Source organism: Tinamus guttatus, unplaced genomic scaffold (assembly GCF_059628265.1).
Source record: "Tinamus guttatus ecotype Peru unplaced genomic scaffold, ASM5962826v1 Tinamus_guttatus_pri_ptg000006l, whole genome shotgun sequence".
NCBI lineage: Eukaryota > Metazoa > Chordata > Aves > Tinamiformes > Tinamidae > Tinamus > Tinamus guttatus.
In genome coordinates, this window is record NW_028288540.1 from 2176661 (window position 1) to 2189408 (window position 12748).

Genomic DNA, 12748 nt, shown 5'->3' on the forward strand with positions numbered 1-12748 from the left:
GTCTGAAGCTCACAGCAGTTAAGAGGAGTGGTCCAATATACTGTATTGCTTCATCTGCACGATAGAGCCCTTCTAGTCAGCAAACAACAGGGGAATGGTTTGTTATTTCCCACATGACCATGTCATGGCTTGCAAGAAGGGAAAGCAGAGCCCTCCTTTCTGCTGGCAAGTTAAAGCAGTGTGGCCACGCTTTCAAACAGAAGTGTCCTGGAGCAGAGGAAAGGAAGTAAACACAAGATTGCCAACTGATGAATCATTTTATCAAATACTGAATTTAGGAAATACCATACTTTAAAAAGCAAAAAAAGCTTAACCTATAAATGTCAAGAATAGCTCAATGCCATTTCCTTCTCCGTCATCACTTTGAGCAATACATAATTCTTCTCCTTTAGCTCAATTTAAGGGGCACCAGCTGGTTCTCTGCCGCAGGGCGCTGGACAGACAGTGCTCAGAGCTCGTCCCCGAGCGTGGCCCTGCCAGGGGCTCTCACACCTTGCAAACAGGCTCAGACTCACTCACTCCTTCCAGGCAGCTTGCCGCCCTGCACAGGCATTGCAGGCCCTCCTTACAGCCCCTCTGCAACTGCTGCGCGCTGTCACATTAGTCAAAGTTGTTTCTGCTCTTCCTTTGCTCCCACCAAGAGGAAAAGTTCACCGTTTCTCCATGAAACCCAAGTACTTGGTGTCTTACCCACGCTCTGTACTGGAAACAAGTTCTAAAGCGCAGCCATACAGCCCCTTCTCATCAATCCTCTTTTATATACTTTGGGGAAAAAGGAAGAGAAATATAAAACTTTTAAGGGATTGTCCAATGCTGCAACTATCTTAAAGGGGATTTGGCAATCGCGCTCATGGCCTACACTGACTTTGGTGACAAAGCCCTGGCGCCTGTTCCCTACCCAAACCCACCAGCACTAAACACCAGCTGGTACCCAGCTCCTGCCCCTTCAGCCTTACTGGGGTCTGCCCTGGGCTGGTGGCATCTACAGCACGTTTATAAACATGCTTGGCCTCTGTTTACTGAAGGAAAGTGCTAAATTTCAAGAGCCTTAAGAAATTCAGGAGCATCTGATGTGCAAAGTATTCATCTTGGCATTCATAAATCACAATACTCAAATTCACTGTTGCAGCAACAACCATGCAGATGTCACAGCAATCACATAAAGCTCTACTTCAACCTAGTACTAGACTGATGAGTTGATAAATACTGAAATGAGCAATATGCAGCAAAACAACTGTAAGGATACAGAAATAGTAGATAAAACAGTGGTCTCATGTTCATGTATATTTAAGCAAACAGTAGTAGAACAATCTTTAAGACCATATGAAGATCAATAGGCTGAAGATCGGGAATTGAGCCAAGAAAAACAAGGAGTACAAAATAATGCACAGACACACTTATTCAACCTTTTCTTAAAACACAAAGAAACAGACCATTTAACGATGTGACTTATTTCAATTTATTCTTATATTTAATTTTAAAAGCGAAGTCCAGCCAGCAGAGAGCCTTCAGAAGCCACCGAGGGCCACACGGCGGAGCAGGACTCGCTGCCCGCGCTCGCCTGAGGCCTGCGGCTGCTCGGGGCTGCCACGGCCCTGCGGCCACGCGAGGGGAACCAGCTGCTGCCTGCAGCTCCGCGCCACATCTACTGCTTTGGTGACATTCAGAAGAATGGGTTATGGAGAGAGTTCTTCAAAGCTAAAACAAAAATCTCTGCAGCCTAAGAGAGGCAAAAAAAATACATCCAATGAGCACTTTGACACGTTCAGTGTCCTAGAGGCCTTTACAGAGTGCAAGGTAGGTAACTGTGCTGGAATGCACCATATACATTACCCTTCCTGAACTTCAAAGCACAAAAGGCAGCTTCTAAACACTGTCAAACTTGTAGTTTAATTTGGCTGCCAGGAGCACTCCTAATTCTCAGAAGAAAAGCCACAAAGTTTTTTAAAGTGTGCGAGAATCACTTCCTGTTACTCTAGTAGTAGATTTCTGCAGGACAAGTAGTTTAGCACTGCTGCAGGGAGCAAGGACACAGCTCCGAGGGGTAAGTTCTGTCTCATTACCCAAGTTTATTGCAAGGTGTGACCTACCACACCCTCCACTCTCACTTGTGGACTGTCCTGCAGCAATAGGGTAACATAACATTAACATTACACTGCTAAGCAGTGGTAATAAAACAGCACGTCCCCAGCGACTTTTCCTTGTAAACATTTAACAAACTCTTCTTCTCAAACAAAACTATGCAAAACTCTAGGGAAAAAAAAATCACAGTTTTCAACATTGTTACAGGAAACATTGATGAAAACATGGAAGAGCAAATAGTAAGTAAATACTTTAGCAGTGCAAATCATTTTCATTGTCCAAGTAACAAGGTTAATTTTCAGCCAGTATTACTACAGCAGTGCATAAATTCCAGCACCTTCCAGGTGTTCCAGAGACCCCCTTTGAAAGGGGTTAGGAGGAACTCATCCCTACGGTAAATAGAGCTTGCGTCAGCAGCAGAGTGGAGGATAAGAGAACAAATATCAAAATGGGAGTTTTGAAAGAGTTCCCCCTTTTCCTTGAAGGGATTCAACTTCCCACCTTTTTCTTCATTTTTAAAGAGAAAGGAGGGAGGGGCAGAGGGAAAGCATTTTCAATACTGAGCATTCCATGAAATCACACACTTAACTGAATCAAAACCAAAATAATTAACCTGCTGTGCGAAAGTTTGCACTTAAAGTGCAAGAAAACTACATTTGCTCTTCCAAAGAGAACTGAAATACACGTTCAATATAGGCTATATTAAAACAAGGAGAAGTCATGGGGGGGGGGGGGGGGAAGAAAAAGAACTTACAAATCCTGACCATTACACAAGGCTAACTTAGCTCTCTAGCACTGAAAAGCAGAGACTTAAAAGAAGGCTAAGTGCAAAACATGCGAATACCCAGATGCCTCTCTCAAAATCCTCTGACATATTTGGACATAATTTATAATCTGATAAGACTTATACCCTCTTTTGCATGATAGCAACAGTCAAGTCAAATATTTAAGAAGTTTATATAAACCAAGAGCTCTGTCGGCACCAAAACTCCATGCGTTACTCAGAAATACAAAACTCTGGCAAACTCATTAAACAAGTATGTTCAGAACCATTAATTTAGGCAGTGTTGCCTTATATAGTCATTAAGGCCGGCAAACAGATGATACAGAGCAAGGGGAGTTGTTGCCAGTTACTGCAGACTGGAAAATATGAGAACAAATTCTATTGCTAGCTGCCAACTAATTCCTGCTCTTCTCTCCTAACAAAAATACTGAAGAAAAGCTTTTCTTGGCTGCAGCCACTTGCTGTCTAGTAAGGGGACAGAATTTCATTATAGAAACATAACTTCCAAAATAAGCATTATTTTAGATCTTCCTACAGTAGTTAGAAAAATGAACACTAAAAACCTCCCTCCCCCGTCCCTTCCAAGAGGTGATGGGGGAAAATCTGCTTGGGAAAAATAACCATCCAGGTATAATTGTCAAAATCATGAAGTAACTCCATTCACAGATGGGTTTTTTTGAACAGTCCATATTTAAGTCTGTTCGGACCTTGTCCACTAGCTTAGTTTTTAAATGAGAGTGAAACAAATGCTTCCAATAACTGGATACTTTTGGGGGTTATATAAATTGTCTTTTTATATAAAAAACAATTTTATTTATAATTTGGGGAATATAAAATGTCTTTGCATAAGGCTAGCCTTTTACTAGTCCAGCTCTGCACTTTTCATGCCAGGGAGAATTTGTGGGTTCACGTTTGTTGGCTATTTTGCCTGCCCAAGGGTGTGCGTGGAACCAGCACCTCTTCCAGCTGAACTAGCTGAGCCACTATGACAACTTCTGCCCCTGGCATAACTGAGCTGAACTCCAATCCCACCCTTCACTACTTGAGCCATTCTTATACTTGTGCCATTGGTAAACGCACAGCTGACACCTATTCTGATGGCAATTTACATCACCATCAAAGCAACTTTGGAGAGGTTTTATTTAGACTGCGCTTCTCTAAGACTGCCAGGAAAAATGACATTAAAAGCCTTATTACAAAAAAGCTAGATGGTATCTATAGGTCTTCTCTTAATCATAAAGCTAATGAGGAAAAAATCTGATAGCTTTGACCCAGTGCATTCCACAATCCCAAGGTAATCTTTACTAATCTTGTTTTTTCTAGACACTGAATAAAATTATACCACTATTTTTCCGGGAATGCAAGTTAAAGGGCAGTGTTCTCCCAGATTCTCTCTTTTGCTTCTTAATTCTTGCTCTATCATTTCCTCACTACTGTCAAGAGCATTCTCAAGAGCATTCTCAAAAGAGCAACAGAAGCACAAAAGAGGGTTTTTCAGTTTACTTACAGGTTTCCTAAGGAAAAAAAGGGATAGTGCTCCAATTAGGGGCATGTCTCCAATCAGCGGTTCCAGGATGACCCTCATAGTGCCATGAATCTGGGTGGGGGAAGAAAACAACGGAACTGATTTTAAAACTCAAACTATATAAAGTCTGTTCACGCACATCTTTTACTATAGATGAATGTTACACAAATGCATACAGTTTTATGGGTCATCCAAATCAGAAAAAATACAGGCTTTCAACTCCCAGGAAATGGGAACATTCATATTATGCTACGTAATGTGTAATTGTGTAATGTGTAATTGTGCTAAAATTAAGAAAAAAGTTATCATCCTATTGTTCAATGGTAACACAATGGCATCCACAGATACCAGAACAAACGATTGTAAATATTTATAGATATGTCAAGACACTCATGCACACAAAGAATCTTGTTAGAGAAAGATCTGTTATCAGAAAGCACAGGAAACTTGAGGAACAATACCAGAAGACAAGATGACCAATAACTAAAACTAACAACAATCCCTTACTCAGTAGATAAAACTAAAGTTTGAATTCCTTGATGGCCCTTATTAACTTACACATGACATTAATGTCAAACTAAGGCGAGCCTTCCTACCTGAAATTATCTCTACCTTTGCTGGTAGAGAATGGTATAGATTTAAATCATATCTACATCTAAAGGTTAAATAAATTATACATAATCTGTCATTAAGTTATTATACATAACCAGCAAGCACAAAAGCAATAGGTCACAAAAAGCAATAATGCAACAATTTCTGGTTCTTTCTGGAAACCTGCGAGCTATTTCATGAGAAAAAAAGAAAAAGTAAGAATTCCTGTATTTCCAAAACAAACACTGAACTTCACCTGTATGCTTTTCACTCCAGCTCTGCAGAAGTATCTCTTGATCTCCAGGTCAATTTCACAGTTGCCAACAAAACTAAGACAGGAAAAACAAATTAAGTATTTTCATATATACTATAATACACTATTATATATTTTGTATGTCTATTCAATCTAGATTGTATGTCTAGTCAATGTCTAATCAGTCTATTATCAGGCTAGATATAAGGAAATGAATGTTGAAACATTAAAACCTAAAGTCAAACAGCCCCACCCCAAAACATCATTATCACAAAGCCTGAGAAATTAGGGCTGGCAGCTATGTTATCATCCTTAGAAATAGACGTAAGGACACACACACGTAGCCTCACTTTTGGCAAATAATGGACACTTCATTTCCTTCATTTCCAAAAAGCTGTTCTATAGGTCTCATCAATAGTAGGTGCATTCAAATCTGTTTTCAGTCTAATGCAATCTAAGAACTACTAAACTGGGATCCTGTTTTGCTAACAAGGCTTTCTGAATCGCTCACACTTGCAGAAACAGCTACTTAGGCTGAAATTCAGTTTGCTGGGCAATGCTGAGCTGGATAACCACTAAGCAAGGTATAAGCCAAGACAGTTAAGCCTTTTCTGAAAAGGGGAGGAAAGCAGGAAGGAAATTAGGAAGTAACATTAAGAAAAACGGAAAGATTTTCTCTGCATAGTTCTTGCATCCAGTTTACAACATTTACAATCTCAGAATCAGTTATTTAAATGCTACAGCTGATACATTTCAATCCTGGAATTCAAATTATGTAAACACATGCACTGACCTTATAACATAATCTGTTTTTGTGATTTGTACAAATTAAGCATTTCCTTTATTAGTGGGAGCTCTTTATTTACTAAATAGCTCTGCTGAATTACAATTTCAAGTTTGAAATCTCTTCCTTTACATGGTACACGGAATACAAGAGTTAGTAAGATGTGCCTACATAGGGTTTTCCGTAAAACCTGTATTTTAGATATAGAAATCCATTAATTCTGAATCCTCCAAAAGTATGATATTAAGTATGTCTCTTGGAAGAGAGCAAAAAAAAAAGCTGTTCAGTGATGTTTAGGAGTCTGGTGGAATCTTACTACAGCATCATCTATTCGGTTACAAAAGCAAAAGGAATTGCTCTCATTGAGCCACTTCAAGATAAATCAAGATAAACTAAACTGCTCTCATAGGACTGTTACAAATTGAAGTTGAGGAAGCCACACTGCATTCCACATATCCATTACTTAAAGCATCTGCACTCTCCCGTGCTGTATGTGATGGTCCTGTCAGTGAGATCTCAGGCATACCATGCCCTTAAACAGAAATAAACTGTAGTACCAACAGTCTCACAGTGTCCAACATTGGAATTAACTTCAGACTATACAAAAGGTAACAGTGCACCCAGTCACTTTGCTGCACTGGACAGTCTGGGGATGGAAGATAACAACACAACAGAGGGCTATGCAGGAAAGAATGTACTGTCACCATCACGTTCAAGAACAGAGGTATAATTTAAAATAATGTATTAAAAAGAATATGATTTTATACACACACACATATACAGACATGTATATGTAGCAACATGATGCAAAGCAGCAGCAAGATCAATTCAAACCTGCAGTGGAAATGCTCAGCAGTTCCTGGCATCAGAATTATTTTAGGTTTATGAAGACTGTGAAGCAACAGGCTCATCTGATAAAGTCTGGTAACATGATTACAAATTGAAGTAAAAATTGTACGTGTCATGGTAAGCAACAGGACATGAGGGATAAACACTGCCGATGGGGCAGCCATGTGTGATGCAGCATTTTGGGCCATCTTCATTACTGGAGAAGGTCTAGCCTCTCACAAGGATTTCTCTAATCATTTCTGCCCATTTTTACTGCTGCTCTCTGTAAAACTAATGATAGCGAATTTCTCGATTTGTGACTTAAAAAATAAATAAATAAATAAATAAATATTTGTGTGTTTTCAGATCTGCTGTCTAAAACTTTCTTTGGTGCCTCTGTTTTTTCTATTATGAGCAACCGACAAAGTCTCTTGATATGCTGTTAGCAAATATTTCCTCAGTCTTTTCTGGCCTTCTTTGCTACCATTCATATTTAATTTTGCAGAATTTATGCTGTTTTTCTAACAATCCACAAACTGCAATATCCTGAAAGGTTTACCACTTCATTCTATTTTGGCAAAAAATAAACAAAAATGATAACATTATACCTATTATCAATCTATTGTTAATAGTCCGTTTAAACTTGTTTACTTGCTTAAGCAGATTTCTGCACATCCTTGTCCTCAGAAACCTGACTTTTGAATTTTACCAGTAGTTTGGACAATGCTTGAACATAAGGTTCACAGATTGATTACAACAGTTACTTCAGCCTGTTTACAATCTGCAGAACAAAATCACACAAATGGTGGGAGGTAAGGAAGGGAATGGGAGAAAGCAAAAACCTCTCTTGGCACCTGTGATCATGAGATTGAACTTTAAATAGTCATTTTCCAATGACTGTTTGTTTCATGGATGATCAATGAACCAAGCTGCCTACAGGAGGAAAGGTAATTGTGTCCTGAGCAATGTGCAGGACCCAATTCCAAGGGTTCTGAAAAAACACTCTGAAATAATGATCACAATGTACTGAATACCCGTGCAGACACAAAAAATAAAAACAAAACAAAATATACTTTTGTGTTAAACAACAAGAATAAAATAACAAGGAAAGATGCACAAAAATGAGGAAATCAGATGAAAATGCTCAAGTAGCACCTTGGAAACGCATCGAAACTATATAAACACACTATGGTTCAAAGCACATGTCTATACCCGGTCACAAATGACCAAGAGGAGAAAGGGCTAATGGAAGCCACCACGGTGAAACAGCGGGATAAAAGAGATATTAGAAGAATGGGAATGCTTATAACAAATTCTCTCTCCCCCACCAGCACACACAGGACTTGGCTTGATACAGCTATTCGTGTGAAACACTCTTAGATAGTTTGTCTAGGAAATGAAGGCTAGCTGCTCTGAAGTTAATGACATTGACTGTACGCTGCTAAGACCACTTACAGAAAGCTCCTAAGTTTACATTTAAAAATAAAATTAAATTAAAATAAACATTTAATGAGAGATTCCTGCCTTCAGGGATATGTACTCAGAATGTTATGAACTTTTTCTCCAGCAACTGAGTAGTAAAACTGTTCTTTACAGCCTTGCTAGACTGATTACAGCTGATTCTCTAAGAAATAACTTAGGGCTTGGGATCAATATATGATTTTGCAGGTAAACACACCACAAACATTTATCAAAGAGCTTTTTTTTCTTCTCCTCTCACTATTGTTAAAATCCTAGAGAGGAACTGTTAGGACACATTAAAAAAAAAAAAAAAAAATCAAGTATAATGATTGATACCAGGCCGGAAGGGCACCAGTCTGAAGCTCATACAGTGAACGAGAAGTATCAAAGACAAGTCTTAATGTAAACCGTCTCAGGCAAAAGGAAGGGGAGTCCCTCGACTGCCAGAAGCTGTGACAGTCACTCCAGATTTCTCCTCTCTTTGCCTTCTAGAAGATTACGCCCCTGGCAGCAGGGAAGGACTATCAGGCTAAATGAACCTTTACCTGACTCAGCACTGTTGTTCCTACTTCAAGGAATTTATTTCAGCCTTTTGGATTGGATTCTACTCCGGCTGCTACCACTTCTCTAAGCAGGCTGCAATGTAATGAGACACATGGCTGAAGGTTTCATTCAAATCTAGGCTACAGGACACTGTTCCTGGAGTTCTGGTAAAACCTATCATGCTTTCCACACTTACCTGCTGCACTTGATACAGATAAACAAGGAAAACAAAACAAAAACCTCACCCCACAAGGTGGTTCCCACAAGAGATGACAGCGATTCTGCTTTAGAGGAAAGGAGGGACCTTGGTAGACCTGCACAAGACCATTTCAGCTCGTTCATCATCCACTCTCTTACTTTGATCCCTCTAATATCTCAGGGATGGTTCTCCCAAAGTAACTTGCACTGTGTCCACAGTGGACAGATACATTTGCTTTCCTGAAGGGCATCAGTCTGAACAGGCGAGGTGAGAACAGCTGCTATCAAAGGTGGAAAGACCATCACCAAGAGCAACTTTTCCCTCAAAGCTGACCCCATGTTTCCAGCCTAACAAACTCTCAAGGGACAATACTGAGGGAGTCAGTACTTTTTCCAGCAACACCAACCCCTGGTCTCTCCTTCCTTCACAGAACAAGGCAATTCAGTTCAAGACAGACTGGGCCCTGCTCACAGATGCAGCCATAACCTCTGCACTATGAAAGCCAAGAAAGGGTGCAGCAGAAGATACAGAGCTTTTAACACACTGGGGCCCAGCTGTGACGAGCTACAGTCTTCAGCAAAGCTAAGACTTTGATAAATTTTTAAAATTTAAGAATAGCCAAGCTCAGAGTTTGGAATTGACCCTGAAAAACAGGAGCTGAGAGGCCTGGTTATTTTCTTGGCTACTGGCAGGGAAGCAACAAGAAATGCGCAGCACTGCTCCATCATCAGCTGCTGACAAATGTGGCCTCTCCACAAGCTACAGACAGGCAGAAGTAGTCGCTGTAACCCATGGGACTGTGTCTGTTAAATATAAAAACGTTGCTGGATTCACTAACTGTTCTTTCAAAAAGGCTCTGTGACTGCAGATAGTGCCAAGAAATGATTTTAGCAAACATTGTGTAAATCTATTTATAAACCTATGTGAAAGGGGTCATGATGAAAGGGCAAAGAAAGCTGAAGTGGCTGATTGTAATTGCTCTGGCATTATTTAATATGGAGATTTACTGGTACTAGGAGTACAAGTACTTCAGCAGGTATGATTCATTTTTTCCAATACTGGGTCTTTAAAATTTTTAAGTAACTAAGAAAAGAGAAGAAACGAAATACCTTATACCCTATGTTTTATGTCTTGGATTAATTTTTTTAGACAAGTTTTAATGCATAAGAACAAAGAATTTTCAAAGATAGAGCTTTGACTTTGGAAAGTAATTTTTAATCAACATTTTATTACTTTGATGAGGCAGTCGCAGAGTCAGTTGCTAAACTGTCTCCCCCAGATAAATGCTCCTTCAAGCATGCAGTTCCTCCCTTGCAGTCACACGTAATTAGAAGTAGTTTCATTTGCTTAAGGAAATGGTTCTTCACAATGAAGCTGTTACCCTTCTCCCCCTCCAGCCCCACAGTGAGATGAATCAAACTGCTGAATCAAACAACAGGGGACACATTCCAAAACGTGGGCACTTCTGTAATAAAAATAAAAATTACCTGATCTGGAGATCCAAAATGATCTGCCTTTTGTCCACATTTTCAGTGTACACTTTTACACCATTTATCCTCAGAGGCTGAAACAATGAAGCAAGTTAAGGTTGAATCCTTCTATTCAAATATATCCTATTAAGCTCTTAAATTAGGGATAAAGGTGAATATACATTCAAATTATGTTTGTGTCTGAAGTTGGACATTTAGTACATGTCTTATTAAAGAGTGTGAAGCAAAGCTCCCTATTATAGCTCCAAGTTATTTTAAGGGTATTCATCTGCTGTTGTGCACTCAGCCACAGTACCCTGAGAGGAATTCGGTCAAAATGCGTGAAAAGTAATCCCCAGAATTTGCAGAGAAGTTAATGCACTTTGTTCCATTTTAATTTGTGTTACGAACCATAAGAAAGCAAAACAAACTTTCTGAAACTTAAGCATTTATTAAATTGTAGGTGGGAGAAGACCACCAACTACCTTACATAGCACCACCTCCTCTCACAATCATTACTTGAATCCTTAGTTAAATTCCCATTTAGAGTGACAGGCACGCAAAATAAGACTACAGAAGAAGGCTGGTAAGCTACATATCAGCAGAAATAAAGCTCTGGTTGATGCAGGAACAGATAAGCAGTGTCCAACTAATTGTTAGCTTCTATGCTAATTTCTTTTCAGCTTGGACTGGTCGCTCTTCTGCAAACATATAAAATGCTATATACCATGACCCCTTCTTTCACGGGACTAAACAGCAGATAAACACCTGCCCGTTCCTTAATACTGTTGCAACGTTATGACAGAATCCAGGAAGAGACTTATCAGGGATCACTGAGAAATATCTTCTGGGTAGATTTAAACAGACTACATGCAAACTGCACACAAGATAGAGCCCTAGAGAAAAACTTGACGAGAGACTGACCTGATGACCAATATTGATCTTGGTGAAACTGAAGGTACTAAGGTGGTTGTTTGCCCCTCGTACTGCTGGCTCTATGGTCTCCCGGAAGAGTTTCTCAATGAACTGGCAAATGAAAGGCCACATCTGCTTGACAGTCTACAAAAAATGGATAAGAAAAAAGCCATTGAACAGACTTCCATACACAAAACACTTTGAAGGTAGATAAAAAGATGTTTTGCAAAAAGGTTTAAGCAGCCAAGTTTTCTGTACAGTTTATTACATGATGGAAGAAGAGGCCACTTTTTACCCACTACCATAAAGAAAAGCTTTCTGGATCTTTCAACTCTATATTTTCCTTTTTTTTTTTTTTTTTTTTTTTGATGTTTTTTAAAATTTATTGTGTTTGCAAACATTTTGCAAATCTCAAGTACTAGAGGAAGAGAAACAAGATAACACAAAGATATTTTTCTTTTATCACATGAATGCATATGCAGTCTGCATTGATGTGCACTGCTGGTTAGAATGGTAAAAGAGGGTAAGTTCATTTGCATACGGAAGGAGGAAGAGGAAAAATGAGTTAAGTACATTTTAAAAATACATGCACGTGCTCTATAAATGCAAAAATAGTATTTTACTACTTCATCAGAAAATTTTTCATTATCAATTTGTCTTGCTATTTCCTGATTGACTAATTTCTTTCTACGCACTTTGCATGAAAGATATTAAGAAAACCCAAGCTACATAGATGGACATCTTAATTATTATATGTACAAATCAAAAACTGCAAAATTGATTTATTTTTGGATTGTAGGTCAGGAAGCCACAGTAACTGGAAAGTGTCCTAGACAAGTAGAACATAAAACTGTGTTTAGAGCTACAATGACTTCCACACTTTCATAGCTGTCATTATTTTAATGAAATCATTCACCAAAAGCCACAGATAATTTCAAGACCTTAAAAATAGAATCACGACAGATTTAATCTTTTTAGTGACTGACGGCATCAACTACCAGAAACTTCTAGTGCATAAAAAGTACAGAAAGTTAGAACTATTTTATTCCCAAATTCTTGTGGCTTCCCCCTGCTTTTATTCTCACCCTCTCCCCTTCCCTTACCTTGTTGAGCCATTCTGCCCTCTCGGTATCTGGAAAATGAACCTAAAAATAAACAAAAACTTATCACAAACAAATAACACTTTTGTTAACGATGTCAAGTCATTCGTGATACAGAAACATTTAATAAACCCCACATAAGCAGTGTATACAGTAGACAAGGCTTATTAAGAACTTCAGATTCTGCATTATACTTCAAGCAGATGAAATACAA

The 12748-nt window shown here is 39.0% G+C and overlaps 1 protein-coding gene across 3 annotated transcripts in view; it reads right to left on the reverse strand.

Moving 5' to 3' along the window:
• The window catches only part of ESYT2 (extended synaptotagmin 2), a 69368-nt gene that overhangs the window by 33394 nt on the left and 23226 nt on the right, over positions 1 to 12748 (reverse strand). For all 3 annotated transcript variants that reach the window (XM_088521144.1, XM_088521135.1, XM_088521128.1), the window contains exons 2-6: positions 12538 to 12579; positions 11444 to 11578; positions 10538 to 10614; positions 5239 to 5311; positions 4374 to 4463 (exon numbers count right to left, since the gene is read on the reverse strand). In XM_088521144.1, the coding sequence (XP_088377270.1) occupies positions 4374 to 4463; positions 5239 to 5311; positions 10538 to 10614; positions 11444 to 11578; positions 12538 to 12579 (417 nt within the window). The remainder of the gene's footprint in view (positions 1 to 4373; positions 4464 to 5238; positions 5312 to 10537; positions 10615 to 11443; positions 11579 to 12537; positions 12580 to 12748) is intronic.